The sequence below is a fragment of the Siniperca chuatsi genome, linkage group LG23 (assembly GCF_020085105.1).
Source record: "Siniperca chuatsi isolate FFG_IHB_CAS linkage group LG23, ASM2008510v1, whole genome shotgun sequence".
In the NCBI taxonomy this organism is placed as follows: Eukaryota; Metazoa; Chordata; class Actinopteri; order Centrarchiformes; family Sinipercidae; genus Siniperca; species Siniperca chuatsi.
The window spans coordinates 10,886,466-10,902,439 of record NC_058064.1 but is presented as its reverse complement, the minus strand read 5'-3'; the positions used below and the strand labels follow the sequence as shown (position 1 = coordinate 10,902,439).

General features: G+C 42.5%; 1 protein-coding gene across 1 annotated transcript in view; it reads left to right on the top strand.

Annotated features, from left to right (window-relative positions):
- The window catches only part of wnk1b (WNK lysine deficient protein kinase 1b), a 102,356-nt gene that overhangs the window by 73,455 nt on the left and 12,927 nt on the right, over positions 1-15,974 (top strand). Inside the window, 20 exon segments of the mRNA XM_044186521.1 lie at positions 1,854-2,105; positions 4,252-4,322; positions 4,470-4,623; positions 4,824-4,940; positions 5,313-5,423; positions 5,633-5,684; positions 6,559-6,699; positions 7,766-8,717; positions 8,932-9,251; positions 9,341-9,411; positions 9,774-9,830; positions 11,362-11,445; positions 11,559-11,592; positions 11,686-11,753; positions 12,241-12,528; positions 12,689-12,960; positions 13,354-13,429; positions 13,519-13,648; positions 14,728-14,925; positions 15,387-15,479. Coding sequence (XP_044042456.1) covers positions 1,854-2,105; positions 4,252-4,322; positions 4,470-4,623; positions 4,824-4,940; positions 5,313-5,423; positions 5,633-5,684; positions 6,559-6,699; positions 7,766-8,717; positions 8,932-9,251; positions 9,341-9,411; positions 9,774-9,830; positions 11,362-11,445; positions 11,559-11,592; positions 11,686-11,753; positions 12,241-12,528; positions 12,689-12,960; positions 13,354-13,429; positions 13,519-13,648; positions 14,728-14,925; positions 15,387-15,479 — 3,541 coding nt within the window.

The following is a 15,974-nucleotide window of genomic DNA, read 5'->3' as shown; positions in this document are numbered from 1 at the left end:
GAATATAGGTAATAGTGGGCAGTGAAGAATCTTGAAAGGTGTCTAGTGTCGATGTCCAGGCCAGTATCCAGTATGGTATTGTATTAAAGAAATATTAATATGGTTTAGATTCGTGCCACCTGAGGATTATAGGTAGGTAGCATTCTGTAAAATATTTTGTCACTGAGCTGATGCTTACAGTACATATGCAAAGTGAGCAATGCAGGGTGAAAAATGTTTTACTGTCTTCAGTTGTAGACATGTAATTATTAAATGGATAATAACATTTAAGTTTCATGTACATCAGAAGGTTGTAGTGCACAGTATCTATGAAGAGCAGCTGAATTTGATTGATTCACAATATCAGATGTATGAAGCATTTAAAGATTGACCACTTCAAGGAACAGCCAGTTAATCAGCTTGACTGGCTTGTTGGTTATTATTAATTATTATTTTTACCTTAAACCCTAAAATACAGTGTTAGGTTATTTAAAGGTACCCTGTGGAGTTTTTTGACTTCCAGTAGCACTTTGGAGCAGTTTTTTTTTTTTGTGAGGTGCACATGTGCAAGCAGGTGACGCTATACACAGTCTTGCCAGTGGTTTCACACTATTTCACTGATTGACAAGTGGCTGTAATGCGCCAAGATACACAGCAATGCGCCAACAAAGGCAGAGAGGAAGAAGACTGCTAGCTGGTAAACATGGATGTAAACAATGCAGGTTTCAAAATCGCCTTTTGCAAATGTTTTATGAGGAAGGAAATGCATTTGACATCTTTGTTAGACCTTAAGGACACAATGCCTTTTGGTGAGTAACACTAAATTTAAATTTAACTCAACAGGGCACCTTTAAATGTTAAGCTTTGGTTTTCTGTATCTGAAAAGTTAATTTTGAGCATTTTACAAGTATGTGCTGCATACTGTATACTGTTATTATTCTCTTTTTTATTTTAGAATCAGTTTTTAAGTGTTTTTCTTCCAGGGCCTCACAACTTTGAATCTAACGACTGGCACCTGCTTGTCACCTAGTAAAGATTAGCAAACTATTTTTGTCTACATTGTCTCCAATTCATGACTTTTAACACATCAATTCATTGGACAATTTTCCCAGAAGTAAGTGTGGAGCCAAAAGACTTGCTTCAGCATAGCTCCTTAAATCACTTGTGTGTGAGGAAACATTTGTAGGTAGGTTTTCAGCCCTGTCTCTCCATTTTTAAAATGGTGTTAAGAGTGTTGCCCATCTACATTGTACAAATAATTTGCTTTCTCTTTCACTACCTGTAAAGCCGTACTGTACCTTGTTTGTGGTTGCATGATATTAAGAGTCGTGTGTGTTTTATACAATCGTCCTGTCACAGAGTTTGTTGCTTCATTTGAGATGTTGTCACTAATAGGCTTAATCAGTGTCCCAACTTTGCTCGGAAAGTTGTTTGTTGAGGGTCTCAGAGTCAAACGTGTCAGTAATGGGTCAGTGAACTATGGATGGCTCTTTCGCCTGCTGTCTTTACTTTAACATGATTTATTATGGAGATCAATAAAGACCCAGACTCACAAGATAACAGGCTGGTTGTTTTTTCTTTCCCCAAGCACATTCATCTTTTGATGTGAAGTCTTTATTATATTTTACGTGAACCAACAGTTAAACTAAAGACCAGCTTTCGCTCACTGTTCCATTACCAAGGCGATTGACTGTAAATCTGTCTGTGCTCATCACATCTGAACGCTTGCCGGGTTTATCTACTTGCTCATCCTCCCTGTGACGTTGCTCCCTCCCTTTTCCTCCTACCTGTCTTCTGCCTTACCTACCTTCTTCTTTCTCCCTTCTTTTTCCTTTCTGCCTCTTCCTCTTTTTGGCCCTCCCTCCTCTTCTCAGCCCAGTGTAACTCCATCTACCGTTTCCTTGATGACCCTGCCCTCTCCGTCGCCATCCCTCCCTGTTACCATGCCGACAGCGGTCGTGGCTTCCCCTCCCTCTTCTCTGCCAATCCCTGTTGGGGTGGTGCCTACTATTGTTTCCCCTCCACCTCCTGTGCCCACACCTGTGCCCCAGCCATTGGCCACCGTGGTGCCAATCATCAGTGTAGTCACAGCCCCGTCTGATACTCCCATGGAAGCCCCTCCCAAGGTACTGGTTATGGACAGTCAAACCCACCGAGTGGATGCCTTGTCCCTGTTCACTGTGCTCACATTTGTCAAAGTTGAATGGTGTAGGCTTTCGCTTTCTAGAGCCTTGGATTATGAGTTTTTAACATTGTATTTATGGTCCTACTTGTCCAAGATATGTATTTGCAAGGGAGGATGGGAGGGAAGCTTTTCAGACTGCATATTATATAATGAGCCTAATGCAAAACATTCTCCTATTCTTTTTCTTCAACTCTCTTGCTTTTTTCTGTGAGGTTTGCTCATACGGAGTTCCAAGTCCGATAAACCAAACTCTCTTAACTGCACAAACTTGTCATCAGTTGCTCATTTCAGCCTAATGAATGCCACGAGGAGGCGCACATTCGTGAGATTTAATCATTACCTGTTCTGCTCCGTGTGTGGGAAAGTTTCGTTCACAAAAATGTCATGCAAGAGTAAAAAGAAGAATTTGACACTGCGTAGCTTCAAGTCCTGCTGTCAGAGATCAAATGTAGCAGTTTCTAGAGTGGTATTAGAGGACCCCAAACAATTAGAAAACATTAATAGTACAGCTGTCAACTAGTGTCATCAGAGCAGCTCCATACTGTGACAGAAATAAAGAGGGAATGGTTTAACATGAAGTTGGATGCTAAAAAACTTCTCTGATCAAGGGGATGTGACAGTTACGGTATTAGACGAGAAAATATTATAGCCTACAGTAGGTGACGTTAGACTGTCGGTGCAACAGATGATGATCCTGGACAGCGACCTGCCCTGAGGCAGCTGTTGGAGGTAGAGAACTTTCCTAGCGGGTTTCTAGAAGTTTCTATGAAAATCTAATAAAACAAAAAAGTAATACGTAAATTGGCAAGCCATGATGATGATAATATGGTGAACAGAATATTAATTTTGTATTAAGTTTGTTTTAGGTATATTTTCATGTAAGTATCATAGTTGAACTTCATAGTCATTCAGATTAAGTCATACAAGTGTTTTCCCCCTGTGGAGAAAGGCAGACTATCTGCACATGACTCATACGACAGGTCTGGACCACTCGTGAATTTTGTTTCGTACCTGTACAAGAAATTTTCTCAAATCATTTATACGTGCTAGTTAAGAACAAATCTCTTCATACGAGTGGTTCTTGCATGAGGCTCAATATCTTGTACACCCTACAGTACCCTACAGTTTGGATAGCCATATTAGAGCAGAGCAACTATTGTTATCAAGTCATGTCTCAGATGTGTGATATTTTACTCTGGTTTTATGAAGAGTTTTGTTCTATATTTGCAGCCATGTGTGAAATGGTGCTGTCAACGTTCGCATTCACAGTACATGAATTTTAGTGATAATAATTGATGACTGAGTGGCAATGATAAAGATTGTTCTCTCATTTTATGAGAGCCATGATGGTATGCTGATATTTTGCTGGTTTACTGTTTATTTACATAAAATAACCAGTTTGGTGTTTTGTGTTGAATAGCTTTTTTTTGGCTTGGTTTGAGTATAGCAACACTGATTTACTTAAAAAACACACAATCGAGCAATAATTGTTGGAAGGGTTTCCTGGGGTGTTTGTGTAATTTCAGTGAGCCAGTGAAAGATTTAAAACATCTGTAAAAACTGCAAGAGACACTTTTTTGATTGGTCTACAAATAAATTATGTCTAAAGGAATTGTCTGCAGATTTGTTCGAAGAGTCATCCTTACTTGAAGTCTGTTCTAACTCGGACCATTTGTTTTTTATATCCAAGTAGTCATTTATAGACCTTAATTATGACACAGGGTTGCATGTGTTATTTGAGATACTGTATGAATACAGTTCAGTTTCTTTTCTCTTTGTGGAAGTAGTTGCTTTGCTACTTGTGTTCCATGCTCTAGTTTTATGTGTTGTTCGGCCCAATTCTGATGTGTTCTGTCCAAACATTGTTCTGTATAATTTAATTCAAATGAGTCTTCTTACTCTAAAATCATGAAGACATTTCTTGCAATCTAGTTAGTTTCCTCTCTTACTTTTGTCACACTTTGCTTATATTTTATGTTTTCCTGCTGGATTTGCTTCCTCCACAATTTCCCTGGTGTTGGCGGTGAAAACGATTAAATATTGATTGTGTGTGTATGTGCATTTTCATGTGTCTGTATATGTTTCAGTCTGCTTCTCAATCGTCGGAGCTGTCCCAGTCCCAATTACAGCCACCTCAAGTTCTCTCATCTATAGAGAGGTAATGAACAATTACACAATTACTGAAGTGATGCCACATTCCTTAAACAAAAGCTAATTTTCTTGATCACACTTAATCTTTGTGATTGAAGTATTTACCTCTTTTTCTCTTATTAAATTCGGCGTCTGTGTCTCCTCTGTACCTCAGTGGCCACTCTGAGACTTCAGGTTTGAGCGACGGCAATGAGGGAGGAGGAGGAGGTCGCCATGAAGGACGCTCCACCAGGCGACATCAGAGACGTTCTGTACGAAGTCGATCACGCCATGAGAAGCTCTCCAAGGCGAAACTCAATGTTCTCAATGTAATAGCACATCCTATAAATCCTATAAAGTCATAATTAAACAATAACTTGTACCATACTGTACCACTGTTGGTATTTATTGGTTGTTACAGAGTTATGAGTTGCAATAAAAGTAATGAGAAACTTTGAATCGAGATACTCATCTGTTTACATTCTGTGTGTGTGTGTGTGTGTGTGCGTGTGTGTATGTGTGTGTGTAGATCTCCAACCGAGGAGACAGGGTCGCAGAGTGTCAGCTGGAGACCCACAACAGGAAGATGGTGACTTTCAGGTTTGACCTGGATGGAGACAACCCCGAGGAGATCGCCCAGATCATGGTACACACACGATTTTCTCCACTGCTCTTGTGATTCATTTACTCTCTCTCCAACGATATTAATACCTCTGTATAAAGGCTAGAATAGGCTTCACATGCCAGTCCACGTGCCGTCTTGTCTTTGTAATCCAAAACCATTGAAGTACACATAATTGCTGTGCTCTTATCCCTGTGCTTTCATCGAGAGATCCATCACCAGGTTCCCACACGAGGCAAAATTACACCTCTGTGGCCAACACACTGGCATAGGAAGTTTAAACCAGACAATAGCTATGTTTCTGTCACATATTATACACAAACATACACACATCTTAATCTGACTTTTTTCACTCTGTGTGTGTGTGTGTGTGTGTGTGTGTGTGTGTTTTTCCAGGTCCAAAGTGAGTTTATCCTGGAGAGTGAGAGGGAGTCGTTCATTGAGCAGGTCAGAGAGGTGATAGAGAACGCTGATGAGAAGGGTCTGGAGAGAGACACAAACAGCCAGGTAAATTCAACAATGAGTATTTATTTATTTATTTCTCTTTTGTGTATTTCTCTCTCTTTTGTGTTGTGGGTTGGAGAGTTGCCGGTGCATAGTTTCAGTTGCTGGTGTTGGGTTTTTGAAAATGCTAAAGCAGCTGCTGTTTTTTTGATGAACTTTTTATTGCTTTTATATAGTGTGTGTGCATATATTGTTGTCTTGTTGATCTACAGATGGCAGGTGATATGGAGCAGCAGATTCCTGCTATATCTGTCCCCATGCCAGGTAAAAACAACAAAATAAAAAGCCTTAGAATAACCACAGGCACCAGATTGAGTGCTTATCGGGCAACAGGGTGGCGCAGGCAACTATAAGGCTGTATTCACACCAAATCAGGTGTTGGGGCGATTAGCGCAGGGTTGAACGGTGGTGTGGGAGTGTCACTACACGGCCCATAGGTGTGACGTGTGTGCTGATTGTAGCACAAGTAGAAATACTAACCAGGAATCCCAACTTGAAGAGCGATACAACGGCAAGCGACTGCACAGCAATTAACATCTTGGCAAGGTTGTACAGCTCTGTCATCACGGCGGCGATCTCTCTTCCATCTTCACAGTTGCTTGGTAAACAGTGGAATGCTAAGTAATGCATGCTAATGCATGGTAAGCCAGTTCTTCTTCCTGTGGGCGTCTTTCGATCTGATCGCCGGCCTACGTGATTGGCCACAGCAGCGTGAGGTTGGGTTGCATTTCTCCCAAAGTTGATTCTATTTCAACTTTTTGCTGCAGGGCCACTGCGTTTTGTTTTTGTTTTCAGCATCCCCTGCGGTCCCCACCGCCGCAGCCTAAACACACTGCCCACATTCAAATGAATGGGAGGACCGGCATTTTCGCCACAATGTCTGATTTGGTGTGAATACAGCCTAAGACTTGGCTTTACGCATCTGTGTCCTTGAGCACAGTACTGAATTCCTACCAAATCTATAGACGAGACAGAATTTCCACACAGAGATTTTTCCATATTTTCTCTTTAAAGCTTCTATTTTGTGTCCACAAAGCTTCCTGTTGCTTATTTTGCAAAACTGTGTACTGAAAATGGTAGTTTGCATGTTATTGTCTCAGATTAACGATGCTATGTATTGACATTCATCTCTCCCCAGACATCCCTCCCAGTGCAACAGCACAAGTGGTCCATTCAGCAGGTCGGCGGTTCATCGTCAGCCCCGTACCTGAAGCCAGGCTGAAGGAACAAATGTTTCCCACCTCTCCTTCTCCTGCCCCTGCACCTATTGTTGAAACAGGTAAGGATTGTGTCAAAAAAAAGAAAAATACTAAAATAAGACCCAGGTTGTAAAAACAAAAAAAAAACAAAAAACAAAAAAGCTGAATTTCCCTTAACTTCAAAATGCACACTAAATAACAGTGTACTTTGTCACACACACTTATCAAATTAAGTTGTAATGCTTTTAGAGGAGATTTCCCAAATGTTCTGTCCAAATGCAATAACACGCTGGCATTTACTTACATAGATGCCATAGGCTCTTCTGGTGGAACATTGGAATATAAATAGCTGTATCCAATCTTAATTTAGACATTATGGAATTTAAATAATATTCTATCAAAATATATCAATGTTCAAATATTATAGTTAAAATAAAAAAGAATATAGAACTAAAGCTGTGATTCAAAAACTTCTTAGTCCTTCCATATTTTCTGAATAATGCAAAGGGGACCCAATGGCATATTTTGTTGCTGGAATCACATACCTTTGCGAGACAGAGGGAGAATGCTGGGACAAATCCAATCAGGATCACTAGACTGAAGGTAGCCAACAGGTTAACCATCCTCGCCTCTCCACACTAATGAACCAAAACTGAGTGGGATTCAAACCTAGAATTAATAGTAAGTCACTGACGTAACCACCACAAGACAACCTTCTTTGTAAGCTAAAAATAGCCTTTAAAAGAGTATCCCACCAATTGTACAACGTTGCACTCCTTTAACATTGTTGGACTCATGATGGACTTTTTTTTTAAAAAAAGGATCGAAATTGATGCAGCACAACCAGAGACATGGTCTTTTTTATTCCATCTTCTTTCCACACCCCTAGATTTTTTGAAGTCTTTAGCCACAACTCCACATATGCAGTAGTACTCCCCAAGACCTGTAAACAGACTTTAATGTGTAAAATCAGTGGCGTTTATCTACTGTACCTCCTTTGAAGTTACCGTCTTTGACATATGACCTGTCCTATGTGGACAATAACACCCAATTTCAGTCTTCAAGTCATTGAAATGGTAGGTCAAGGACTATCTTACAGTGAACAGGACAGACTCTGGGGATTAAAACAGTTTCTTTTTTCCCCAGTTCCTCCAGCTTCAGCTCCAGCTCCAACTCAGACTCCAGGCCAAGGTTTGGCGTTGTCCCACTCTGCTGGAGCAATCAGCTTACAACAAGCCTTCTCTGAGCTCAGACAGAACCAGAATCAGTTTGATGCTGGACCCAGCACGGCCCCAGCTTCTATCCACTCCACCCATCCTCCTTTGCAGCCTGCCGCAGCTTCTCTCCCATCACAAGCTAGCACAGTCACTCCTACTGTGGATGCTACTGCTGGACTTGTCCCTTCTAATTTAAACCTGGCACAGGAGCAGGTCTTGGAGCCCTCTCTTTCTCCACCTTCCTCCTCCTCCACCCCTTCCTCTATCCCTGCTGTCTGTCTCAGCCCTCCTTGTTCCTCCTCCCCTCCTCCTACTGTGGTGAATCAGTCCATCCTTCAGTCACAGGTACTTTCACAGCCGGGGATACAGGCTGTGTCACAACCCCAGGGACCGGTGCAGGTCCAGGGGCAAGCACAAATTCAGCCCCAGGCTTTCACCCAGCCTCAGTCTCAAACTGTTTCTGCTGTCATTGCCACTTCAATACCTTCCACTTTACCAACAGCCAGCATCTCCAGCATCCCCCCAACAATGCTTACCTCCCCTCCTCCCGCCCACACTGTTCCCCTTGTATCCTCCCCTCCCTCCTCCACTCTTACAGCCAGTGAAGTCTCCTCAGATCATCCGTCAGTCTCTTCCACCTCCTCCTCTACTCCTTCCCTCTCCTCCTCTGTCATCCTCACAACTGCCATCCCAGGCCCCCAGCTCGCTCCCTCTGCCGTCTCCCACCTCACTCCCCCTCCCTCCGCCTCCTCCTCTGCTGTGGGGCTCCAGCCAGTGACCACCAATGTTCCCTCAGTCCAACCAACCTTGGTCCACTCCCAGCCGCAGACAGCAGCCCTGCCTGGGCAGACACACACACACTGTGGGGAATGTGATGCGAGGTGAGAGGTGGCCAATGCGTCTTTATTTAGTCTCTTTACTTTATTTTCTTATTACGACTGGATACCTGACTATTTTTTTGGTACCAAGTGAAATGTATCCGTAGGATTGAGTATTGAAAACTGTCCAGTATCAAAAGCTGGCATAGATTGCTTGCTCAGTTCGCACTCTTATTTACTTATTCTCTTGCAAAAAATTGATTGATATCTTTCTCAGGTGTGAGGCATCCACTGAGTCCCAAGGCAAACCGGACGACATCCAAGCTCTGGAGAAGAAGCTGCGGTCTCTCTTCATGGACCTCGGTGGAGGGGTGGCATCCTCCCCGGGAGACATGATAGCAGCTGACCCTGCCTCTGGAGCCCCCGTGGCGGGTACCTCGTCCCCAAAGGGCCCCTGCTCTACCTCCAGCACATCTGTCACCACACCTGGCTGCAGCCAGCCAGCCAATCCTCCTCAGCCCCCCTCCAGCCTAGCGCTGGGGTCACCTGCTCCAATTCAGGGCCCTGGAACACCTATCTCGACCCCTGCACAGATTGGTAGGTAGATCAATATGTGTTTCTGCATATGTGGTAGTGTCAGTTAACCTGTGTTTTAATAATGTTGCTTACTGACTTTATGATTTCAGTTTCTGCAGTGATCCCTGCTTCATCCTTTGGCCATACCACTCCATCCAAAGCCACCTTATCCAGGGTACCGGTGAGTGATCCAGTTTAGCTGTAGACAGCACTACTAGTTTTTTTTTTTTTTATCTAGTTAAACCACTGGTCGTTGAATTATTTATTTAATTCTGTGGTCAGCTAGCAGACCAGTGTTTCTTTTTAGGAGAAACTGCCCATGTAATTTACAGTACTGCACCTTTAAAGGTTAAGACATCACAAATAATTTAATCTTTAGAAATGACATGTGTTCCAAGATGTTTCTACTTACTTTCCTTACAATTCATCTGGCATGGAAATTTCTTTTAACATTCTCCACAATCTTATAACCTCCTCTACAAATCTTTTCTCTCTCATTTCTCCCACTCTGTCTTCTCATCACCTCTCTTTCTCTGGGATTAGGCCAGTTCTCCTCCTTCAGAACTCCTGCCATCTTTCCCTGGACCTTGTCTAATACAGGTGTTTTTTTGCTCATTTTTAGAGTTCTATTTTCAATGCAATGCAATACTGTATTCATGCTGAGCCTGTAATGCTTATGATTGCAGTTCCATGTTCTGTTCTGTTGTGTATAAATAAGGCTTCTGCTGTGCAGAAAGACATTTCATTCATAGTGCATATTGAATATTTTAGCCTAGTAAAACCTAACCCTAGGTGATAAAACACTGAAAGGAGAAACGTTTCATCTCCATCATAAACCCATCTCACTTCAATAGAAGATTACATCCTAAACAACTGAATACACATCAGAATAAATGACACTCAACTCAACTCAACAAGGTAGAAGATTTAACATCAAATAGATACATTAAACTACAAAGAAATGCCTCTACTTTTACTTTAAAAGAAGAATAATGATAGAGGATAAAAGAAAGTAGGAACAGAGAGAAGCTGGTGAAGAGAACGGGTGAGAGACATGGAAACACAATTGGACGGAGAGAGACAGTACATTTGTTCAGGTTGTTCCTAGCATTGTCATCAGTGGTGGCAGGCAGACAGGCTGAGGGCCAGGTTCTTCAGGGCAGAGAAAACACTGAACTGACTTTAATTTTCAGACTGTGAATGCTGCCGTCTAAAAATAGACCTTCCATTTAACTTCTGAATAGTGAGATATGACTTGTAGCTCTTTTATGAAAAATCTGACCTGCCAAGTTGCTGACATTCACTTCTCGTCCCTTATGTAACTCTCTCAGGCGAGACTTGTCCTGTATGATTAAGATAATCCTGCTGTAGTCGACGCTCGCAAGGGATTTGATTTTAATGATTTATTTTTTAATTGCAGTTAATATGCTCAGAAGAACAGAATACCTTGTATGCCCTCTACATGACTTTACCTATGTTTGTGTGTGTGATGGCACAGGAGAGGGGTCTGATTTGGTGGAATTTGGAGGGATAGTGCCTTTTGACACTGCTGTGGCTTTTAAAATGTATATGTAATGAGTTTTACAGCAAAACATTTAAATTTCAGACAGAAATGTCCTAATTTCTACGCTATTTTACGCTGATCTATTATGTGTTTGCTTTTTCAGTCACAGTTGATTGGATCACAAGATAACAGAGCTTTGTGTAGCCACTAGGGCTCGGCGATATGGTTGAAATCATTATCACAATTAATGAGGATATTTTTCTGTTTTGATTTATGTCATGATACTGAAAATATATGTACCTATAAAATCAAACTGATTCAAATCAATGAATTGTATTCCACTGCTATGCATTACATGAGACCTAACTCTTCATATGAGTGAAACAAAAACTTCAGTTTGCTAATTTTGTGACTCTTTTAATTACAACTTGCTTGGAGTCATTAATTTAGACAACAACAATCGATAAAACAATAAAATCACATCTGCTGAATGTCAAAATAATATTGAATTATTGTCCAGCCCTGGTAGCCATACATGTGTGCTTTTGGCTGATCTGTGCTTGTATTGTTAATCAACTTGAGTGGCCAAACCTGTGTGTATCTAAAAGTGTACCTGTCTGTTTCCAGTCCCAGCAGCCTCTGGAGGACCTGGATGCTCAGTTGAGGAGAGCACTGAGCCCAGAGACTGTTCCTGTCAGCACACACACACAGGTAAACACACACGTTTGGATATTATTCTGTTAAATCACACTGTATATGCTCTTCTGATTCAGTGACACTACTCAATACTAACATATTTTCTTTACTCTCCATGCTAACCCCAGGCCTCTCACAGTGGCATACCTTCAGTGGGACAGAGTATGTATATTAATAAATCTATGAATCTATCTATCTGTCTCTATATGTGTGTTTTACCTGTCTGTCTAATATTTGTAACATATTGTCTTTCAGTTCCCTTCTCTCTGGAGGAAGACACTGTGTCCTCTCCTGGTCCTGGAATTAAACTGGGAAGATTTCAGGTAAGATTTACCTCACACTACAGACCATACATGAATACCTACGCATTTCCTTTGCCATGGGTCTAAGGCTGACATAATAAATGTAGCCTGGCTCACAGGCTGAAAAAGCCTTATTATAAATTTTCATTTCAGGTTGTGAACATTTCTTTGCCTGGATCTGTTGCCTTGATTGAAGTTAATTCCCCCAGACTGTACATTTAAAATTTTTCAAACTTATTACACAATTTTTGAAATACTGTATCATGAAAGTTTGAGAAGTATATTACATACAGTATTAGGCTGAGAATCTGTTAAATTACATAGGGAAAACATAAAAAATCTGGAATTTTACACAACCTAGGGGCAAAAGGGGATGGTTGGGAAGATCATGGAAAAGTCATGGAATTTTAATGAGGAAGAAAAATTGAACAGTTTATGGGTAACAGCTAAGTAATACTGTATGCCTGTCTCTTTCTCTCCGTTGCATTGTCCCTTTTCCCCTGTTTAGGTGTCATTGGCTGCTGAAGAGCTTCCTGTCAAACGCCCGGCCTGCACCGAATCTTCCTCCACCACCTCCTCCTCCTCATCTTCTTCCTCCTCGTCCTCATCCAGTCTCTCCAGCCCGGAGAATACACTGCACAAGGACTCCTCGTCTCCTCTGAGAGGGGGAGGAGGACAACGAGGAGATGTTGTGGATGGACTCCCCCAAAGGTTTCTGGGAGGGTCCCACCACCCCTCCCCCCTCACTTCACCCTGCCCCTCCCCTAAGCCCACCACTACTATTGGACGCTTCCAGGTATTTCCTGTTTCCTGTTTTTGATCTTGAAGTGTAATGAGTGAGGGGTATCTTTGCTACAGGTACTACACAAACTAAAAAACAACCAGTGCTCCCATCCTTTTTGTCCCACCTTCCATTCATTGATTACTTCATCCAATATTTTGTTTTTTTATTTCAGGTTACCACCAACCCCGAGGCCCGTGTTGGTAGATTCTCAGTCAGTCGTGCCCAGGAGCAGAGCCTTGAGTCCAGGCAGAAGCCTCCCCCCGCTGCCCGGGCTGCTAACGGACCCAGTGATCCTGGTCCGATTTTGAGTCCAGACTCCACTCATAAAGCCTCGCTGCCGAGTCTAAACAACAACTCATTCAATAACTCCTACATCAGCAGTGACAACGACTCTGAATTTGAGGATGAAGACTTCAAACGGGAAGTCAGCCGCCTCAGAGAAAAGTAAGTCATCCCTTCCTCTCTTCTCAGAAATCTCAGAGAAAAGACAGTTCTGTTGTCCTATCAACACTCTCTTCTTTCACCTCTCCATCACCTCTTCTTTATGAACTGCTTCTTCTTTTACTTCTCCCTCTGTGCCCCCAAAAATAGTAGGCTGCTTCTCTTTTCTCCTCTTCCTCTTTCCTCACCCTCTAGAATGAGGTTAACCACCCACTTTCCTTCATTGCTTCTTTCACTTGCTCTTTCCTTTTTTTCTTGAAAAGGGATGTTCAGCGCTTCCTAGAAAACTAGGCCCTCCTCCTCTCTCCTTGCTTCCTCACCCTCATTTTCTCTTTCTTTCGTTTGCCTGTCAATATTTTATTCCTCATATTTTTCATCTCCTCTTTCTACCACCAGGCACATGCGTGAGATTCAGGCCCTCCACTCCCGCCAGAAGGAGGAAATAGACAGTCTCTTTACCAAGCTGGGAAAGGTAACTCACCTTGGTTACATCAGTGAAGACACTATAAACGGCATCACATACAGTACGTAACAGTCATTCGTCCTTTGGTCTTGGTGTAGGTTCCTCCAGCTACAGTGCTCCCTCCAGTTATAGCCTTGACTGGCAGGAGGAGACGACCTACCAAAAGCAAATCCTCTAAATCATCCAGAACCAGCTCCACGCACGGCAGCAAGAGTCCGTTACAGCCAGGTAGGCTCTTGTTTAAACATTTATGTTAAAGTGTTGGTTCACCCAAAGTCCAAAGAAACATAATTCCTTACTTACTTCTAGTGGTAACTAATGCAGTGGTTGGTTGTATTTGTCCACGTATCCACCTCCTAAGATTTCTGCCTCCACCCCAACACTAAAGAAATACACCAGCAGCATCTCTTTTCAGAAACAATGTCTTGGATAACCCACACACCTTGCTGAAAACAGCGGACATTGGCACTTTTCATTTAGTCCCATCTTCAGGTCAAAAATTTTATTTGACCAAAAACCTGCAAAACTAATGCTCATGTGGTATTTGTGCTAATTAGCATGCTAACATGCTAACCACATTCAACATTACCTGCTAAACATCAGCATGTTAGCATTGGCATTGTGAGCATGTTAGCACGTTGACATTAGCATTTAGCTCAAGCACCGCCCGCTGTACCTGCAGAAAGTACAGCCTCACGCTGAATGCTAGAATTGCTGAATTCTGAATTTAATTGTTGAATGTTGTGAGCAACACAACTGAAATTCCATTCACCTCACCAAAACCTGGACAAATTAAACCAACAATAACAGCATAGCTAGATACCACCAGAGGAAGGTGAGAAAATTAGTTTTTTTGTAATTTGGTTGAACTGACCATTTAACCCTGAACCTCTAAACCACCAAAATATTCACCTTAATCTTGAAGTCCACTACACGACAGTATGGTCAAAAACTTTTACCCTAACGTTACACCATCTCTGTGTTTATGCATCCGTGTGCACATATATGTGTGTGTGTTTATCTGCTTGGTTACACGTGCATGTGGGTGTACGCTGGAGCAGGCTCAGAGCTTTAACATTTCTGACTGCTTTCCCTGTCTGTCTTTCTCTGTGTGGATGGATGTGTGGTGGTGTCTATGTAAATGTCTGGGGTGACGGGTGTCTCATCTGTCCGTTATCTTTGTGTGTGTGTGTGTGTGTGTGTGTGTGTGTGCGCGTGTGTGCGCGTGTGTGTTTGCGTGTCTCTGGTCTCTGTGGTGTGTTGTTCCTGCCCTGTCCTCTCCTGCCTGTGCCTTGTGCTATCCCCAGGCAGCACTTTATCCGCCCAGAGCGTCCCCACCATGTACCCCGGCCAGCTGGCTCTGTTAGCCCCAGGAGGATTAACCGATTCGGGCAGCAGTACTTTGCTCCAGCCACTCAAACCCTCTCCCTCCAGCAACAACCTGTGTTCGGCCTACACCAGCGAGGCGGCACTCTCTGTGCCCAGCCTGTGTGCTCCCACCCCAGGTAGGCATGCGACTGTGAATCCCAGTCTGTAGCAGACCTCATCAGCTTCCCCACAACATGAGAAAATACTTAGCATACAGACAAACACAAATGCATGCAGTTGGTTTGTCTTCACTCCCTCACAACAAGACACTTCTCACATCTTTTTCTATCTTTCTCTGTTTCTCTCTCTGTGTTAAGCAGTGTGATGGCTAACTGTTACATTCTTTGTATTTCTTCACCTGTGTCTCTTTCCTTCCCTCTCATCTATACCTTTTCTGCTTTTCTCGTCTTGTCTGTCTGTTTCCTTCTCCCGGTTTTTCTCTGTCTTCTGTCTCTTTGTTGCTCTCCTCTCCTCTCATTCTCTCTCCCTTTATCTTCTTCACCTCTCTTTCTCTCTGCATCTCCCTTCTCTGCACTCTCCTTTTCTGTTTCTTCATTTTCTTCTCTCTTCCTTTTCCTTTCCTCCTCCCTCTCTTCAGGCTGTGTAAAGTTCAGCTGGGGTTCGGAGCGTTTGGCCTTCAAGCCTGGCGGCAGGAGGACGCGCTTTCTGAGTACGCCCTGCTTGGCTCTTTGTGTGTAACGCTTTATTTCTTTGCTCTTCTCTTTTTACCCGTCGTCCTTACTTACTTTTGTTCTGATTTTATTACTCCTATATCTGTCAAGTCACGGTCGTCCTGTCTTCCCATGGGTTTCCTTCTTTGATGGAGGAAGACCCTCTGCTTCTATAATCAGTGTCCTACAGAAAATCGGTGTCTCCAAAAAAGTCAGCTTTTCAGGCATTAGTAGAAAACATGTATTCACCCAGGTGAAATCAGCTGAGCAAGCAGGCTTATACTTTAACACACTTTCACACCTGAGAGCTTTCTCACTGCAGCAGGTTGGGTCTAAGTACTTTGCTCAGAGTGACCAACCAAACTAACTTTCTAGCTTAAATCAGAGCTTTTAAACTAGGTTTACAGCCTTCTGCAGATAAAATTACCAGTTAGCTGCTTATTACTGTTTATTTTAACTACTACCTTACAAACATCCTTATTGTGTATGTTGAAGAACATAAAAAGATTTAGGTA